We start from the raw sequence: 17,864 nt of genomic DNA on the forward strand, positions 1-17,864 counted from the left end.
GGGTTGTGCACCGCGCAGCATCTCGCAACGCTGCGCAGGCCCCGCCCCCGCGGTGCAGCGGACCAGGAGGAGGAGGAGGAGGAGGAAGAGCAGGAGCAGCAGCAGCAGCAAGAGCAGCAGCGGAGGCCGCAGCGCCATGGACAGCGCGGGGAAGGAGCGGGAGGCCGTGCAGCTGATGGCGGAGGCGGAGAAGCGGGTGAAGGGCTCGCACTCCTTCCTGCGGGGGCTCTTCGGGTGAGCACCACAACGGGGCGCGAAACGGGGGGTACACGGGCTGCAAAACGGGGGGGGCACGGGATGCACAACGCGGCTCTTCCCCCCCCTCCACCCCGGGTGTCCCCGGTGCTGCCGGTGGCTCCTTTTGCATTGCGGCTTTTTGCTCAAAATTCAATTTTCCTGGCGATGCGTGAGCTGCACCCAGAAGGATTTTGCAAAACAAGCAGCTTTGCCCACCCCAATCATGTATTATTATTATTATTATTAATAATAATAATAATAATTGTTAAGAAATTGACGGTGCGATGCTGTGCGGCGGCCTCGGGTGTTTTCTAAACACCAGGCTGGAAAAAATCTGGTGCCCGCAGCGCTAAAAACCCGAAGTTTTAAAAATAAATCACCCCCCCCGCCCCCAAGCAGCAGATTAACGGGGCAGGGCCGCGCTCCTGGGGCCTAATCCGGACAGCGAATTGCCGAAAATCCCCCGGGGCGGGGATTTCCAGGGGCACAATTCTCATTTTGTTGGGCTAAAAATAGATGGGTTTTGCTTTTTAAGATGGACGAGGAGGCGGCGGTGACTCCGCTCCGTGTCCCCCTGGGAAAGGGGGTGCCCGGGGCTTTGCTTCCCGCGAAACGCGCCTTTCAAGGGCACGGAACCCCCGGCCGGGCTCAGCACCGGGGTGTGAGCGGCTGCCCGGGGGAGGAAGGGACACAAAATAAGGCGAAAAGCGCTGTTTTGAGCTGCAGCGCTGCCCGGGGTCAGCTGGGCTGTGCCCCCAGGAGCCTGCGGGATCAATCCCCGCAGAAATCCGCCTTTAATTAACACTAATATTGAGCTTCTCTCTCAAATGAATCAGCCGGTTCGGGGCGCCGAGTGACGCTGCACTCGCAGCGCCGAGTCCTGATTTTGCAGCAGGTTGTCCAGAGGCTCTTTAATTTGCTTTATGCTCTCGCAGGGGTGTAGTTTGTCAACCAGAGCTGCTTGTTGTGGGTGTTTTTGCTGAATGTGGCTGATGAGGTGGCCCAAAAAAGAGGGACGTGGGTCGGGGCCTCGCTCCACGCTCCAGACTTTTTAGGAATGCGGGTTCTGTGCGGCTTTCCCCTCTCTGAGCAGCGCGATGCTCCCCCTGCACCTTAAAATTAGGGTGATGGGCCTCATGGAGCCTGGAGGGGGTTGTGATGTCCCCAGCCCTATTTTTGGTCCCCGTTTTGGGGGCGTTTTGTTCCTGTGTGGTATCAGGGCCTCTCTCGCTGCGTTTCAGGGGCAACACGAGGGTGGAGGAGGCCTGTGAGATGTACACCCGGGCGGCCAACATGTTCAAGATCGCCAAAAACTGGAGCGGTGAGTGCAGCCCCCGCTTTTTGGGGGGATTGCTGAGTCCCCAGCACCCTCCTGTGGAGTTTTACATCCCGGGACAGTCCCTGTGGAGCTGCGATTCTTCTGCCCATCCCCAATTTAAACACTGGGAGGGTGGGCAAGGGGGCACATGGGTGTTCCTGGTGTTCAATCATCCGGGGTGCAGTTTATTGTTCTGAAACGAAACGTGCTCGTCCCGCAGCGGCGGGGAACGCGTTCTGCCAGGCGGCCAAGCTGCACATGCAGCTGCAGAGCAAACACGACTCGGCCACCAGCTTCGTGGACGCCGGCAATGCCTACAAGAAAGCGGATCCGCAAGGTGAGGGCAGCGCCGCGGGGTGACATGCGGGGTTTGGGTCGTCGTCGTCCGCGGGTCCTCCCTGCAGACTGCGCGGAAGCCGTGAAACCCGCCCAAAGCGGCATCCCCGCCCCCAGGGGGAAAACACACACACCTTGGTGGCGCGAGGAGGAAGGATCTGGATTCTTGACGTCTGGTGGCAAAGAGCAGGGTTGTGGCTTTGGGGATGGTTCCCCTCACCCTGCTGAGCGTCTGGGGACAAACCCACCCATCCACCGCTGTCCCCACGCTCACTCAGGGCTGATAATACCGTTTTATAAACTTACACCCCCCAAATTTCCTATAAACGGGCAGCCTGGGTGTTACAGGATCAGCGCTTTGAATTTTGAGGACGCCGCCTGCCAAACCTGGGGTACAAGTCGTGTGTATTTGGCCCATCCTCATTTTGACGGTTCCTTTTCAGCGTCAGTTCCGAGCGCTTTTGCGAAGCAGCGGTTGTTGGGTTGGGTGAATCCGCGTTAGATCTGACGTTACATCTGTGGCTTTTGGGGGTCCCGAGCGCTGAGCTTGGCAGCTTCAGCTCTGATTTTTGGAAGGGGGGGAGGCCTTGTCCTGGGGGGCGTGACACCGGCTGACACTTGTTTTTCCCGAACGCTCATGCTGCAGAGGCCATCAACTGCTTAAACGCAGCTATCGATATCTACACCGACATGGTAAGCAGCTGCCGCGGCAGCGCGGGGAGAGACGCGGCCAAAGACGCCGGTCGCGCTCCCTCTCCCCCATCTCACCCAGCCTCTGCCTCCCCCAGGGCCGCTTCACCATCGCCGCCAAGCACCACATCACCATCGCCGAGATCTACGAGGCCGAGCTGGTGGACATCGAGAAGGTAAAGCCGGCGGGCGCTGCGCCCGCGTTTCTGCCGCCGAGCGACGGTTTTACCAGCACGGGGCAATCCCTGTGTCCCTCTGAAGCGCCCGGGTGAGAAACCTTCCCCACCGAAGGGGTTTTTCACATCTGGAAAGCACTTTGGGGCAGTTTTAGTTATTTTCTGGTGCACCCAAAGGCAGCTGCTGTGACTTTGAGCTCACAGTTGAGCACCGGCCCTTTCTTGTTCCCATAAGCAAGGGCCCCGCGTGAGGATCCTGCGGCAGCTCAGCTGGCTGCACATCTTCCGCTTCAAATGCGCAACACAAATCTGTGGTTTCTAGATATTTTCTGGACAATCATTTGCTTCAGCTCCACTTCACTGGATCCCACCTGTGTTAACGACGTCCCTGCTGCTTCTGTGTGGCTGCAATCCAGCCCTGCTGTGCCGGGGCGGTTCTGTGCGGCGATTCATTCGGTCACGGCAAAGCCGGCAGAAACCTCGCCACGCTGCCATGGGCTGCATTCTGTATTAAACCTGCACGGGAGTTTGGGACGCCGGACAAGTTCTCGGTCACGTTTCCTCGTGTCCTGAGCCGCTGTTTCTGTCCGCAGGCCATCGCGCACTACGAGCAGGCTGCCGACTACTACAAGGGCGAGGAGTCCAACAGGTTTGTAAAAGAGTCACGGGAGGGAAGGGTTGGGGACAGGGACGTGTCCTCGCAGACTCCTCGCCTGCCCGGCGCCTCCAAAACATCCTGTGGTGGCACCTTGCCCAAGTTGTGCTGTTTCCATTGAGGTTCTGGTCCTGCACTGCGCCAGGGGGCCTGTTTTGGGACAAAGGGGACACGGAGGGACCTGACACCAGGTCCCTGCTGAGCTGAAGGTCCTCGTGCCTTCCCTGCTGCTAAAATGAAAATTGCCCTGATTTGCAGCTTTTGGGTGCTACTTCTATACGCTCAGTAGTGCGGGTGGCACCGGGAGGTACCAGGGCACGGGTTTGTGTTTTTCCCCGGGACACAATTAGTTTAATTAAGGCTGGGGTTGATTGCAGCTCGGCCAACAAGTGTCTGCTGAAGGTGGCGGCGTACGCGGCGCAGCTGGAGCAGTACCAGAAGGCGATCGAGATCTACGAGCAGGTGAGGACGCGCGTCGTGGCCAAAATCCCTGGGAAACGAGAAGCGGGTCAGCGTGTCGGTCTCTGCCTGAGACCCCCAAATCTTGCTGGTTTGGGGGCTGATTCTGCCTTTGCGAGACATGGTTTGCTCCTTTGCTTTTAAGAGTTGCGTTACTTACCAAACATGTTTTTTTTTTTCCCCTCAATTCTGTTGTTTCTAGAGAAAGGCTGGGGAAGAAAATATTAATTACATTTTCAATCTTATTGTGGGTTTCTGACCTCACTCAGCTTTAGTTACAAATCTCTGGCTTCCCCACAGCTTTTTGTACAGACACCGGCATTTTTTCCATGTTTTTATTTGCGTGATGATGCTGCAATTTTAACCAGCCGTCCCATTTTTAATTCAGTTCTTAGCGATGCGGTTTCATTTCCCAGCTCTAATCACCCCTTTTCTTTGCGCCGAGGTCGGAACCAACACGATGGACAACCCTTTGCTCAAGTACAGCGCCAAAGAGTATTTCTTCAAAGCCGCTCTGTGCCACTTCATCGTGGACGAGCTCAACGCCAAGGTCAGCGGCCTCAGAGCCCTTATCCCAAATCCCCGCGGCCCTCCTCAGCCCCCGTTGCCGCTGCGATGCGTTTTTGCGGGGGCTGAAGCTGGAGGTGCCGTTGCGTCGGGTGAGATTTGCCATGAACGCTTTGCCGAGCGCTCGGTGCGGTTTTGGGACCAGAAGGCAAAAACGGGGCTAAAAATGAAGTAGTTTTGTGTGTTCTCTCTTCCAGCTCGCGCTTGAGAAGTACGAGGAGATGTTCCCCGCGTTCACAGACTCACGGGAGTGCAAGCTATTGAAAGTGAGTAGAGCCAGGGTTAAAATCACAACTACACGTGAAAAACGCTGTTGGGTCACCAGGGCGCGGACTCGGCCGTTTATTCCAACGCTTTAGAGGACATCAGACCCGCTTTGCATTGGGTTTGAACGTGACTTGTGCAAGTAGCTGCAGCAAAAATGATTATTACAACTTACAAACCAAACCCAAACCTAAAGTATTTCAGTGTTGGTGGCGGGTGATTAAGGTGCCACCTGCATGGGGTCCCCTTGCTCCTGGGGACCAGATGGGGGGAATACATGGTAACAGGGATTTTCTAATTTTATCGGTGTTTTCCTAGAAACTGCTGGAAGCGCACGAGGAGCAGAACGCCGAGGCGTACACCGAGGCCGTAAGTGACTGCGGTTCGCTCCGCTGTGCCCGCGGACGGCACATTGTTCCTTTTTGTCTTTGTGTGCGCTGTTCAGGGACGGCGGCAGGTCCCACACTCCGGGCTTTTAAACCTCTTAGTTTGTCGTTGAGAGCTGAGTAAAGATCCCGCCTGGTTTTGCTCTAAACACCAAAAAAGGGCCAAAGGGCTCTGTGTGGGTTTGATTGGGGTGGCGTTTGATTGGGGTGGGTTTGATTGTGTTTTTATTATTTTTAATCTGGGAAAACCAGCAGCTTTTAAAGACCCTCCCTTGAGCTGCAGAACGCTGCTTTTGCAACTCTCGCTTGCTTTCTAATATCTCAGTTTAACCCCCTTTTTTGGCAGGTGAAAGAATTCGACTCGATCTCGCGGTTGGACCAGTGGCTCACGACCATGCTGCTCCGCATCAAGAAGTCGATCCAGGGCGAGGGGGACGGGGACCTGAAGTGACGTCGCGTCGCAGCCGGGGACGCTCCGCGATCCGTGACACCACATTCCGCTTTACTTTTGTCGCTTCCGAACCCCATGACGTGTGTGTTTCTTTAGTGTCCCGCTCTGTGTCGCGAGGAGGTGGGCAGGCGAGGAGGCGAATGCAGCACTTCAGGCAGGAATCCCGGCTTGGGTGGGTAGCTGTGACCCCCAAATCCGCACTTTCCCCCCCATATCGTTAATTTCAGCACGTCCAGGTGTTGCACAGAATCGCTTCTGCTCTGTCGCTCTGGTGTCCCCGCTCTCTGTTTCTCAAGGGACCTGTTATTTTTTAAAGGATTGAGCTTTTTCAGCGGTGCTGGTGAAGGGCTTTGTGATTACTGCAGCGAGCATGCGTGCGTGTCCTGCACAGCTCCGGCTGCAAACAACCCCGTGGAGGGGCCGAGCGAGCGCCAGGACGGCGCGGTTCGGGGCCAGCCCTCCTTACCGCGCTGCCTCGCAGCTCACACCTCATTCCCATTTTCAAATGTAACTTTCCTCTTCACTTTCTTGGCTCTGTTTTCCCATTTTATTCCATGCTGCGTCCCCTCCTTCCCCCCCGAGATGACTTGACCCGAGTAAGAATCTCTTTTTCTACCTTTGCGTTGATTTGAACTCCGGGTTTTGTTTCTGCGCCCTCTGCTCTCAGCGAAGCCGTCTCGGTCTTGCGAGGCACAAAGCGGGTGACCGAGACGCGAGGGGATGCAGGAAAACCTGGTTTGGGTGTCGGTTTTGAAAAGCTGGAGATAAAGTTTTAAAATTCTGCGGTAATTTTAGCAATGTCTGCACCCAAGGCTTGTTTGTGCAATGCTTCGTTTAATTAGAGGTGATGAAGGTACCTGTAGGCGTTGAGGACGTGCAGTTTGCTGGTGGAGCCATCACTCGTGTTTCTCTGTGCTGAAGGGATTTCCAGCTGCCCCACAGACATGGAGAGAGTGAAAATGTTGTTAATTAATTGCTTAATTTGCACGAGCGCTGCGTCTCTTGCTGAGGCCATTGTCTCTGCTCGGATTCCGGCAGCCAAATCTTCCCTCGGGTTTGGTTTTCACCTGGGTGGTTATTTCAGTAGAACAGGGTTTGGCGTGTTGGTCTGAGGGGTTTGGTTCTGTTGAAGTGGTACTCTTATCTCCACTTACGAAAAAGAAAACCAAAAAACGGGTCCTGGCACATGCCAAATGCTGTAGGTTTTGGTCGGAAATCCTGCTCGCTCTTCCCTTCCTTCACTTCTGGGCCGTTTTTCAGGGTTTTGCTCCCCATGGGCCTCTGTCCACAGCAACGCGACGGCTGCCCCTTGTCCCGCCGCTGCCCTCACGCAAACTTGGCCAAGAGATACTTCTAGTTCCATTCAGCGCGTGGTCCCGGTCTGTCCCCTGCTGAGCTGGGCGCAGAGCTCAGCCTAAATGCCAGCTAAGCCTGGATTAGCTGCAGATTTGACCTTGTTTTGGCCAAGAGGGCTCAATGCCCTAAGTGCTGCCGCCCTCAGCTGGCCTAAAAGGCACCATTTCTGTTTAAGTTACCTGTTTAGTCCTGGCTTGTGCCAAGCTTTGCGCCTGGGCCGGGGTGCAGCCTGCGAGGTTTCCTGTCCGACCGCAGCGAGTCACTTCTTTCAGCCTTTTCTGTTCCTTTTCCCGCTGTCAGTATTAGCGGAGCGGGAGCCCGTCCGGGGTTGCGCTCTGTCCCTGCGCTCGGGAGCGAAGACGATTCCAACAGCGTTAGTTCTGTATCAGCATGTCCCCCAGTGTGTCGGTGGTAAATTGTGACAATCTGCCACTCCGCTGTACCCCCCCCATACACAACTCTCTACTATGGAAACTTATTAATGAAATGGCCTTAGCAAGAATATCATGTTTTGTGTGAATCTGTACATTATTAATAAAGTGAGAATCATGAATGTAAGGAGTGCTAAAGGTTCTTTCCTGGGCAATGCAGAAGGCTGGAGCCGGACCCAGCGCAGCCTCGGGGCACGGAAACATTGAACAGGAAAGGTCAGCGCTAAGATTTCGATATTTTAATAAGAACAGTTCATACGAGTAACTCACTTTGGGTGCTCACCGAGTACAAAAGTGCCCCCGGCTACAGATACAAACGCTCAGACTTCAAATATCTCAACAGACTCTTTACATTGGTCACGGGGAACACTGAGCTCCAACGGGAACATGGCGCTTGAATAAATATTTCAAATATAACCTCTTGGAAATGTTATCTTTTACAAAAAAATTCCCTTTCTCTACCTGAAGTTACGATTCTTTCACGCACCAGGCATCCCACCCTTTGAGGTTCAAACACGGCTGGGCCGCAGTTATTGCTCTGCCAACGCCACTGTGCTCACCTCCGTGCTGCCGCCGCCTTGGTGCCGCAGCTTGGGCTGGGAAAGCCTCTGCGGAAATGCTACACCATTATAAAAAACAGAAGCGGAAAAGCCAGGAAAGGCATCAGAAAAGCTCCGGGAATCTGCTGCTGAGTTCTGAAGCGCTGAGCAAAGTGCTGTGGAGTCGCAGCTGCTCCCAGAGTCACCCCAGGCACGTGGTTCTTTGCCAGCACCAAGTATTTCAAAGATCCCTCCCCTGTTCCAAAGCTTTCATATCTGGGAAATAAAGACCTAAATCCCTCCAACCGTCCAGTACCTTTGTCACTTCTTTGCATCTCTTCATGCCATTAGTCGTACAAACCCCGACCGCCTCCTGGTCCTGACGGAATTCACCTCCGGGGCCTCTTGTGCTGCTGGAATTTGCTGTAGCGACGTGACAGCAGAACTGTAATTAACTTTCCCACCTGAGTAGGTCTTAATTTAAAACTCCATCTGCAGTTCTGAGCAATAAACCGATTGTAGAAAAAAAAGAGCATTGCTGACCTACCTGGACCAGCAGAAAATACTACAGACACAAATGAGAAGGCAAATGGCAATAAGCGGCCTTTCCACACAAGCTCTTCCAGCACAGATGTACTTCTCATAGACAAGTTTTACGAGAGATGTTTTGGTCTCTTAATTGCCAAGTTATAAGTGGGAGGAGTTAGAAGTTTCTGGCTTTAATGCAAACGTCCAGCTGCACCAGGCTCCACCGAAAGGTAAAAATAATCCCCGGCCTGTGCAGCTGGAGCACTGGGCTCCCGCTGGCCCGTTTGGCTACTGGACAATTACAACGGGGAGGAAGCTCCAGGTGTTGCTCCCGCTTGGATTCCCAAGAGCGAGCTGGCTCGCCGCCGGGATCTTTGGCAAAAGCAGAGATTAACCAACGTTTCCTAAAAAAGCAACCGAGCCAAACTTAGGTATGAATTCCCACTAGGGGGAAAAAAAACCCAAACAACCCAAAAACGCAATTAATTCAGCTAAGCTACCAGGCTGAGAAACACAATGTAATTTCTCATGATTGTACGTGTCTCATCGAGTCAACCGCAAATCCACCTCGCACCTTCCCCCGGCCGCCTTCTCGTAGGGAGTAACTTCCCTGGGGTTTCTGCCCCCTCTCCCACCACGGAGAGGATGGAGCCGCACGCTTTGGAGGCGGGTAATGCGGTTTTTGAGGGAATTCTGGAGATCCAGTGCACATTTTTCACACCCAGCCCTGCTTCCCGGTCATCCCTTTCCCCGCTTCCCTCAGTGGGTTGTTGGCAAAGTCACAGGACTGTACAAACGGCGCAGCTTTACCCGGCTGGGTAAACCCCGCATTACTGCATGTTGACCAGGGCGTGCAGCTGGGGCTGGCCCGCGTCGCCCTGCGCGTGCAGCGCGCTCAGCTCGCCCAGCGCGGCGCCCACCAGGGCTCCCTGGGGCCCATCCGACTTACAGTCCGTCCTCGCGGCGGCTGCGCTGTCGTGCAGCGCTGTCACGCTCCCCGGCAAGGTCTGGTAGTGGCCGTTTTCGGGGAAAGACAGCAGCTTCTCCGGGATTTTAGGTGACGCGTCGTGTTCTTCCTCGGGTAGCTCCGTTTTGTGTCCCTCGTCGTTCTTAGATGCTCCTTCGACAATGACGAGGAAGGACTTCCAGGGTGTGTTTTTATCGTGTATCTGAAAACAAACAAAAAGTGAGAAGGTTGAACGTGTGATGAGCGTCTGGGAGGCAAAAACTTGGACCCACCTCACACCTGATGCTGGGACAAAAGGTCTCTGTTTTTACCCCACCTAAATATCCCCCAATATCACCCAGGCACTCATCTGTGAGCTCCTATAGAGCATCTAAGGGGTCCAGCAGAGAGGACAATGACCAAACCCAAAACAAACCCGCGGGGACAAATGCGACGGGTCACCAGGCGGCCAGGGAAGCCGGCTGCAGGGGGACGAGGGTGCTTGGTGCGTACCGACGCGTGCCGCCGCAGCGTGGACTTGTCGGTGAAGGTTCTGCCGCAGGCGTTGCACATGAAGGGCTTCTCCCCGGTGTGGATGCGGTGGTGCCGCTGCAGCGCGTTCAGCTGCGTGAACTGCTTCCCGCACTGGTCGCAGCAGTAGGGCCGCTCGCCTGCAAGCACAGAGGTTCGGCCGTTAAAGCCACGATGCCGGCGTGTCACGAGCGCTGCTCGCTGCGCAACGGCGCGTAACCCCTGCGCTTTGTCAAATATAAGGCACACACAAGCATCTTCCGAAAAACAAGATGCTTTCAGAATCCTCACGGCTGGGTACATTTTAACACATCCAAAGCGAGCAGATACTCATGGGGGAAGAGCTTGACCCACAGCCTCCATAAATCCACACAACCACTGAAACCTCCGCATTTTTTAACAGGTATTTTCCATTAACAACTAAAGTCCTGCCCAGAACACAAAGCTTCCTATTTCCAAGGTATGTTCTGCGAGCACAGCTCACAACCACCCAGTTCTCCCCATCCGTCTTGCTGCAGTCGCTGTAGTAAGCACCTTTTGAAACAACATCACACTTACTCCTTCCTTGGCTAAGGCAGAAAAGGTGACAACAAGAAGCTTTGTGACAGGTATAAGCGGTGTCACAAAAAAGAGATGAGACTCCAGGACAGGAAAAGCAGCTGGACATCAGCGCTGTTGTGCCCGCGGCAACAAAACCCAGATGGTAACAGGGAGTATCGGCAAGGACACTTGTACAGGGTGGTATTTATTACACGGTGAAAATAACCCGAGGGTTTGCAACCTGCTGTATCGCTGAATCATGCGACTTCCAGAGAGTGGGTAAGAAAGCTTAAAAATGGACACTGAAGAGAAGATCCTTCAGGAGAAAAGGTAAAGGTGAACGGTGGAAGAAACGCCACAATGTGCACAAAACATGTGCAGGACAGGAATCCAAGTAATGGGGAATCCTAGCTGAGAAATTCCTTGTCTGAACTGAACACCTGTGAAGTTTACACCTTTAAATCATGATTTATATATTTTTAAACCCAAAAGAGTAGCTCCCCCACCTGTGTGCACTTTGATGTGCTGGTAAAGCGAGTTCCGCTGCGCGAAGGTTCTGAAGCAAACTTCACATTTGAAGGGCTTGGATCCGGTGTGGGTCCGGTTGTGGTGCTTCAGGTACTCCTTGGAGGCGAAGCTCTTCCCGCACGTCTCACACATGAAGGGCCTTTCCCCTGCAAGGAACAGGAGAATTAAACCAGCCCTCCGCACCAACGCAGCGCGGTGGGCCTCTCGTGAACGGCCTCCGCCTCTATGCAGTCTTAATCACAAACTTCTCTGCTTGGAATTATATTGTGTTGCGATTTAAGATGTTCTGCCATCCACGTGTAGTTAGGAGTTACTGGCAGACAGTTTTAAGGCAGGTCAATTAAGAGGTGCAGAAATACCACACACAACTCACGGGTGGTACGACCAAACCACCAGTTTATACTCCAAAGGACGCCCGGGAGAAGGACACATGCTTTTAAAAGGATTTCTTCGCAGATCAGGCTCAGCCAAGCCAGCTCTTTATATTCCTTGTGCTAACTGCTCCTGACTTCTAGGGGAATCATTGTTCTCTTGAATTCAACCCAACCTTTTATTAATGGCAGATCTTTGGCTACTGAACAAAAAGCAGCCGCAGTCCAGACTCGGGACGTCGGATCCCAGCCCAACAGGAACCGCTTTTCTCTTTAATCAGCTCCTTTTACTCTCTCTGCCTCTCCACCTGTAGGAACCTTTCTCAGTAAAATCCCGCCTAGGGATGAGAATATCTGTTTTTATTTAAAAACCAACGACAAAAAAAAGCGTTTTCTGAAAGAAAATGAGATCTCCTGGTCTGACAGCAGGGCTCCTCCGGTCCCAAAAGCCTTACCTGTGTGACAGCGTTTGTGATAAATGAGCATGTGGTTCTGGGTGAACCTGGCACCACACTCATCACAGACAAAAGGTTTCTCACCAGTATGGATTCTGCAATGAGAAAGCGACGTTAAAGCACCGCGCTACAGTTCTGCCCTTCTCAGCACAACATAAGCCGTCCTCACTCGTGGCTGCTCTCCGAAGAGCAACCGCACGTCTGCGCGAGATTTCAGTGTCTTTTAAACAGCTGAGACAAATTCTGCACTGTGGTTCCTGTGGTGCAGCTTTACCGCTCAATAGTGCAGGCGCTGCACCACTGAGGCCCCGACCCAGAACCTTCTTTAAGGTAAAACCAAATTTTTAAAGGTAAAAATTGAGTAAAGTTTAGAAAACTTGTATCCAGATAAGACAGACTGAAGGAAAAATGTCACTATCTCGAGATGGGAAGCACTGAATGTGAGCGACGTGTTCCCCGCAAGCGGCTCCTGCAGAGACACCGGCTGCTCTGGAACACGCGCCACTCAAGGAGCACAACAAAAAGCTGCTGTTTTTATACAGTTTTTCCTGCTGTCGCCCCAAGCAGCGCGATCTCCAGGGAAAGGCTGCGTGGACACCAAGGGCTCTTTACACAATTGCTGCCGGGGCCGGTTTACCTTAAATTTTGGGGCCCATGCAGATGTCGGGGCTCATTTGAGGAGCGCGGGGCTCACGCAGCTACGGGAGGGTAGTTTTTGTGCTAATACACGCCGACAGGAAGAGCACAGGTGTAAAAATATACACACAAAAAAGGCGAGAAATTCTCAGTGTCACCGGTGAGGACAGCACTGAGTTCAGCATTCAACAAGCTTGTTGCACAGTCGCAGTGGCACACGAGGGAGAAGAAACTCCAGGTGTCCATCTCTGAGATACAAACTGATCCCCCCAGCTCTGCACCGGTGCCTTTGGGGCGTCACTCACCGCTCACGGCGACGCGTCCCCTGTTTCTGATTACGTATCAGTAGTTTTCTATGCTCAGCACCCAAATCTGGTGTGCTTGAATTTAATACGCAGCCAAAGCTTTTCACAATATTGTCACCCCTATTGCATAACATTTTTCTATTGAATACAAAGAGGCATTCAAATGAGCTGAAATATTTATAGCCCTAATCCTACAAATAATTTGGCGTGGGGGTTGCTTTTCTCACGGGAAACATCCCACTGTTAATGGGTCTGATCCCATGGGAAAAGTCAACCCCGGCAGCAGCCCACGCGCCTCCGCGGGGCTCAGCGACAACTACAGCAACTCCCTGCACCTGAAAAGCAGAAAAAGTAATTGAAAAAGTAATGTTTTACATCCCCACTTCACTTGAAGGCTCCAAGTGTGTTCCAGGGGACTCTGCTTCTCCCCCCAGAATCTAACAAGGCCAGTGAAGTCCGTTCATACCTCATGTGTGTTTTAAGTGCAGAAGGCTGAGAAAATTTAGCCTCACACTCTGTGCACCCATAAGGCTTGTCGCCTGTGTGCGTCCTTTCATGGAGCCGCAAGGCGGTTTTGGAGCTCAACCCCTTTCCACACTGCTGGCACTGATGACGCTCCCCACCACCCTCATGAACCTGGAGAATGTGCCTCTTGACGTCCTTCTTCCTCTTGAACTTCTTACCGCAGAGCTCACAAGGGAAGTGGCGCTCGCTGCTGTGGACGTGGCGCTGGTGGCTTTTGAGGTTGCACCGGTTGGCAAAGGTCTGGCCGCAGGTTTCGCACCGATAAACGATTTCGGCCGCGATGCCGTGGCTGTGCTTGATGTGCTTGAGAAAGCTTTTCTCGTACAGGAACTCCTTCTCGCACGTGCTGCACTTGAAGTTACTGCCTCGCTGCTTTTTCTCCTCTTCTGATTTTTTCAGGTTGTCTTCCGATTCAAAGTTGCCGTCGCAGTCTTCGCTTTCAGGTTTGACGCTGTTCTCCGCTTGCCCCCCCTCCTCCCTCTCCGTATCGCACAAATCCTGCTCTTGAGGATACGCGTTTTCTTCGACAGCAACCTCCGCGTTCTTCTGCTGCTCCCTCAGCCGCCTCGTGTATTTCTTCTTGGGGATTTCCACAAACACTTTCCTCCCCGCCAGCCTCCCGCTCGCCCTTCTGATTTTGGTGTAAGGAGGCTTCAGCATCTCCTTCTTTTTGTCCATCTTCTCTTTCGATTTGGCAGCGGGCGCCTCAGGAGAGGCCCCGTTGCTGGGCCTGTCTGCTGGGGAGCCCGGAGGACCCGCGGGACAGTCTGTCTGCTCGGCTTCTGCCACGGCAGCTGCTTTGGACTCGGGCGAAGCGCTGGGCTGAGCGGCGCTCTCCTCCTCAGAGCTCTGCGATTCGGAGAAGTTCTGCAACTCCAGCAGCACCGACTCAAGCATCTGCTTCTTTAACTGGAAGCAGGTTTCCGAGAGGTCCAAGCACTTCAGCTTTTCGGCTATTTCCAGCATCCGCTGCACTCGGTCTTCTTCCACTTCCACCTTGGCAGTGTAGACAAACTCAAGGAAGGAAGCGAAGTCGGCGACCTGGACCTCGTTGAGGAACACGATGGTCCTGGGGCTGTCCATGGCGGGCTCGTTGAGGAACACCTCCTTGAAAAACTTGCTCGTGGCCGCCAAAACCGCCTTGTGAGCCACAAACTCGGCCCTGACGCCCTGGTACTCCACGCTGACCGTCACGTCGCACAGGTGGCCCAGCAGACGCAGCTGATGCATTTCATTCAGGAGGTTGATCGGAGAGGACTTGGATTCCAGTAAAACCGCATTACTTTCCATCTTTCTTCTCTCTGCAAGAAGCTGTTAACGACATCGCACGTTAGTCAACGAAACTCCAAGGTTTCAGGCGCCAAAAGCCACGTCCAGACGCCGGAGAGCGCTTCACTTCAGACTTAAGCACTTAAGGTGCTCGAGCTTAAGAGACCAGACTTAAAAGGAGCATTGTGGAAAGTCTGGCTACAAGTACCTGTTTCAAAAAGCATCGACCTAAGCGCTCACATCTAGAAACACATCACCAGTCACACACGGAGGTTTCTCTGGACTTAATTTGAGTTTAAATCTCTACTGTAGTTTCACGTGAAACGCTAAAGACTGTTAGAACCTGTAATAGGGACAAAGCAAACAGAGGAAGATCAAAGGAAACGTTCTCATTAAGGCATGTGGAATTAAGAAATTATTCTCCCCGCTAATCAGGCAGCAGGAGAAAGGTAAGATTAAGTGAAAGTTAACTGCAATCCTAAATAAACACTTCCTTCAACGCGCTTTCGAGATAAGACTGTTAAACAAGACTGGCATAAAATTCCAAACGCTTAACCGACCCAAGCCCAGGAGCCTGCAGAATCATACTCTCAAATTGCAAACCTAAGAAATCGTAGAACTCTCTCAAGGTGGTGTCTTTTTAAAAAAATTATCACTCAAAATGGACTTACGGCCTCTAAATTTTGCTCCCGCCCATGTGCAGCCATGCAAGGGCTTCACAATTTCCACTGACATTTAAGTTCCATCGCGTTTCCCAGTAACGTTTTAAGCTGCCCCAAAGTTCTCAAAGTACTGAGTTTTGGGTTTTTTTTAATGTTTGACCCCAGAAAAATCAATATTTCTGTGAACTTTGAAGACTATTGAGTTTCACTGTCTTCCTAACAACTCATACAAATGCTTTTTGAATCTCAAGTACTTCTTTCCACTTCCTAAACATTAACTTTCCTCTGTACACACAGTCATTTAGATATGGGACACTAAAAATCTTGCTCAGAAAGAGAAAAAAAATAGCCCACAAATGGAATAAAGTTTACATAACAGTAAGGAGGCCATATTATGCATGAAAGAGACATGAGAATAATAATTAAAATTTTAACAATAATAAAAATAATAATGTTAAAATAATAATTTAAATAGTTCTGCTAACATTATTCTAAAAAATACCTAAACCACACTGATACTGAGTTTTACTACACCTGAAGACCCAGAAGGGAGATAAAGCATCACCTGTGCCAGCCCAGAGCTCAACAAACATCCCAAAACACCATCCGCTTTTACAAGCAAACCCCAATGACACGCTTCAGTTTGGACAGAAATTGTCTATGAACAAGAATGACGCGATTTGACTTTTGACTGAAACGTGAGCTCTCACAAATAAACACAAAAGATGATGTTTAAACTTTGCTTCTCTTTCTCCAGAGTCACTCTGCGGTGTTTTTCCTCCCAGTTGCACAACAAACTGGCACTCACAGTATCTGAGGGGGAAGTAAGCAAAAGCTCATTGAACACCTTATCTGAAATAACCAACAACGTAAAAACCAACAACGTAAAAACCTAATTTTTTCATCAATACGATTATTTTTGAGCTCCTTATCACGTTATTTCACAACTACCCGTCTATTTCCCATCTGAGCACACACAAAAGCTGCGGTCACGTGCAGACACCAGCGATCCCCAGCAGGAAACAAGAACCCAAACCACCACCGTCTCCCGCTGGGGTGAACGTCCCGTAACTGCGCTGAGGAGGCGACCGCAGCCGCCTGTGTTCACAGACACGTTGTGCAAACTCCTTTCTTTCATTCTTTGCTTTAGACAGCACAGAGGACCCGAGGGGCAGAGCCCAGGGGACTCCTGCACAGCAGGAGGATGTGGAACCATCACACGCGACAGGGCCAGCCGCCCTCCTCTTCCTTCCCTTGGCCTCCCATGCTGCCAGAGCGGCCCCATTTTATTCCTCATGAAGGACAAAGAGGCCAAAAAAGTGGAAACAAACCCAAACCAACAAAACCCTGCACGTTTTAATGTAATATAGGTCATTAGATGCTGAGATCCCAGAAGAGTCTAAATTAAACTGTTTGATTTTGGAGCCAAAAAGCTAATTGTGCCACTATTCCAGGGACTCCGGAACCTGCGCAGACTGAAGGTGTTCATTTGTAAGACAGATTTTTTACTCAGCCCTGTGAAAAAGAGCATGGAATTTATATTGCGCAGCAGTACTAAACCCTTCTTTGCTGTGGACACTGAACGCCGGCTCTAGAAAACGTCCAGCAGATGGTGGATGCACTTCACAGAATCCCAGAATGTCAGGGAAGGAGAAAAGCTGGTCTGTCCACCCTCGGAGCCCTGGTGGGGAAGTCTGCTCTGATATCACAGAATCCCAGGATGTCAGGGGTTGAAGGGCCCTGGAAAGCTCATCCGGTGCAATCCCCCCATGGAGCAGGAACACCCAGATGAGGTTACACAGGAAGGTGTCCAGGCGGGTTGGAATGTCTGCTCAGAAGGAGACTCCACAACCCCCCTGGGCAGCCTGGGCCAGGCTCTGACACCCTCACCACAAGAAGTTGCTTCTCAAATTTAAGTGGAACCTCCTGTGTTCCAGTTTGCACCCATTGCCCCTTGTCCTGTCCCTGGTTGTCACCAGAAGAGCCTGGCTCCATCCTCCTGACACTGCCCCTTTCCATATTGATCCCAGGAATGAGTCCCCCCTCAGTGTCCTCTTGTCCAGCTCCAGAGCCCCAGCTCCCTCAGCCTTTCCTCACATGAGAGATGCTCCACTCCCTGCAGCATCTTGGTGGCTGCGCTGGGCTCTCTGCAGCAGTTCCCTGTCCTGCTGGAACTGAGGGGCCACAGCTGGACACAAGATTCCAGGTGTGGTCTCCCCAGGGCAGAGCAGAGGGGCAGGAGAACCTCTCTCGACCTTTCTTTACTCCACGGAGTTGCCACTTTGGGCCGTTAGTAAAATTAATTAAAGTAAATAAATTTTTAAAACGCAGCAGCCCCCCATCATATATATACATATATAGATATATATATATATACACACACACACACTCCCGCGCTCTCCTCCGGGAGCGGGTCCCGCGGGCCGTGCCGAGGGGACAGGGCCCCGGCGGCCACCCGGCTCGGAGGGGACGAGCAACGGCGCTGGGACGCGGCCAGGCCGCCGGGGGCGGGTCGAGGACACCCCAGCGTCGCTCCGCGGCTCCCGCAGGCCGCGCAGGCCCCTCCCGCCCCGCACTCACCGGCAGCCCCGCGGCGGAGCGCAGCGAACGGGCAGCGCCGCTCGTCCCCTCACGGGCGGCGGCCGGAAGCGCGGCCGCTGGCGGGGCAGTGCGCAGGCGCGGCGGCAGCGCGCAGGAAGCGGC

General features: G+C 52.7%; 2 protein-coding genes across 2 annotated transcripts; one reads left to right on the top strand and one right to left on the bottom strand.

Annotated features, from left to right (window-relative positions):
• NAPB (NSF attachment protein beta) lies at window positions 1-8,111 on the top strand. Its single transcript, XM_080341104.1, has 11 exons — window positions 1-234; window positions 1,479-1,558; window positions 1,776-1,892; window positions 2,538-2,584; window positions 2,680-2,757; window positions 3,351-3,406; window positions 3,790-3,874; window positions 4,317-4,421; window positions 4,636-4,704; window positions 5,021-5,071; window positions 5,435-8,111. The coding sequence occupies exons 1-11, from the start codon at window positions 137-139 to the stop codon at window positions 5,537-5,539; spliced, it is 891 nt and encodes a 296-aa protein (XP_080197230.1). The 5' UTR covers window positions 1-136; the 3' UTR covers window positions 5,540-8,111.
• A 50-nt stretch (window positions 8,112-8,161) lies between these two features.
• Window positions 8,162-17,815, bottom strand: LOC308038491 (GDNF-inducible zinc finger protein 1-like). The gene is made up of 6 exons (XM_080341103.1): window positions 17,742-17,815; window positions 13,172-14,541; window positions 11,765-11,859; window positions 10,917-11,084; window positions 9,853-10,010; window positions 8,162-9,562 (listed from the first exon to the last, which is right to left on the bottom strand). Exons 2-6 carry the CDS (start codon window positions 14,518-14,520, stop codon window positions 9,224-9,226), a joined length of 2,109 nt encoding a protein of 702 aa, XP_080197229.1. The 5' UTR covers window positions 14,521-14,541; window positions 17,742-17,815; the 3' UTR covers window positions 8,162-9,223.
• Between the last annotated feature and the right edge of the window lie 49 nt (window positions 17,816-17,864).

This window comes from Nesoenas mayeri (genome assembly GCF_963082525.1).
Source record: "Nesoenas mayeri genome assembly, chromosome: 3".
NCBI lineage: Eukaryota > Metazoa > Chordata > Aves > Columbiformes > Columbidae > Nesoenas > Nesoenas mayeri.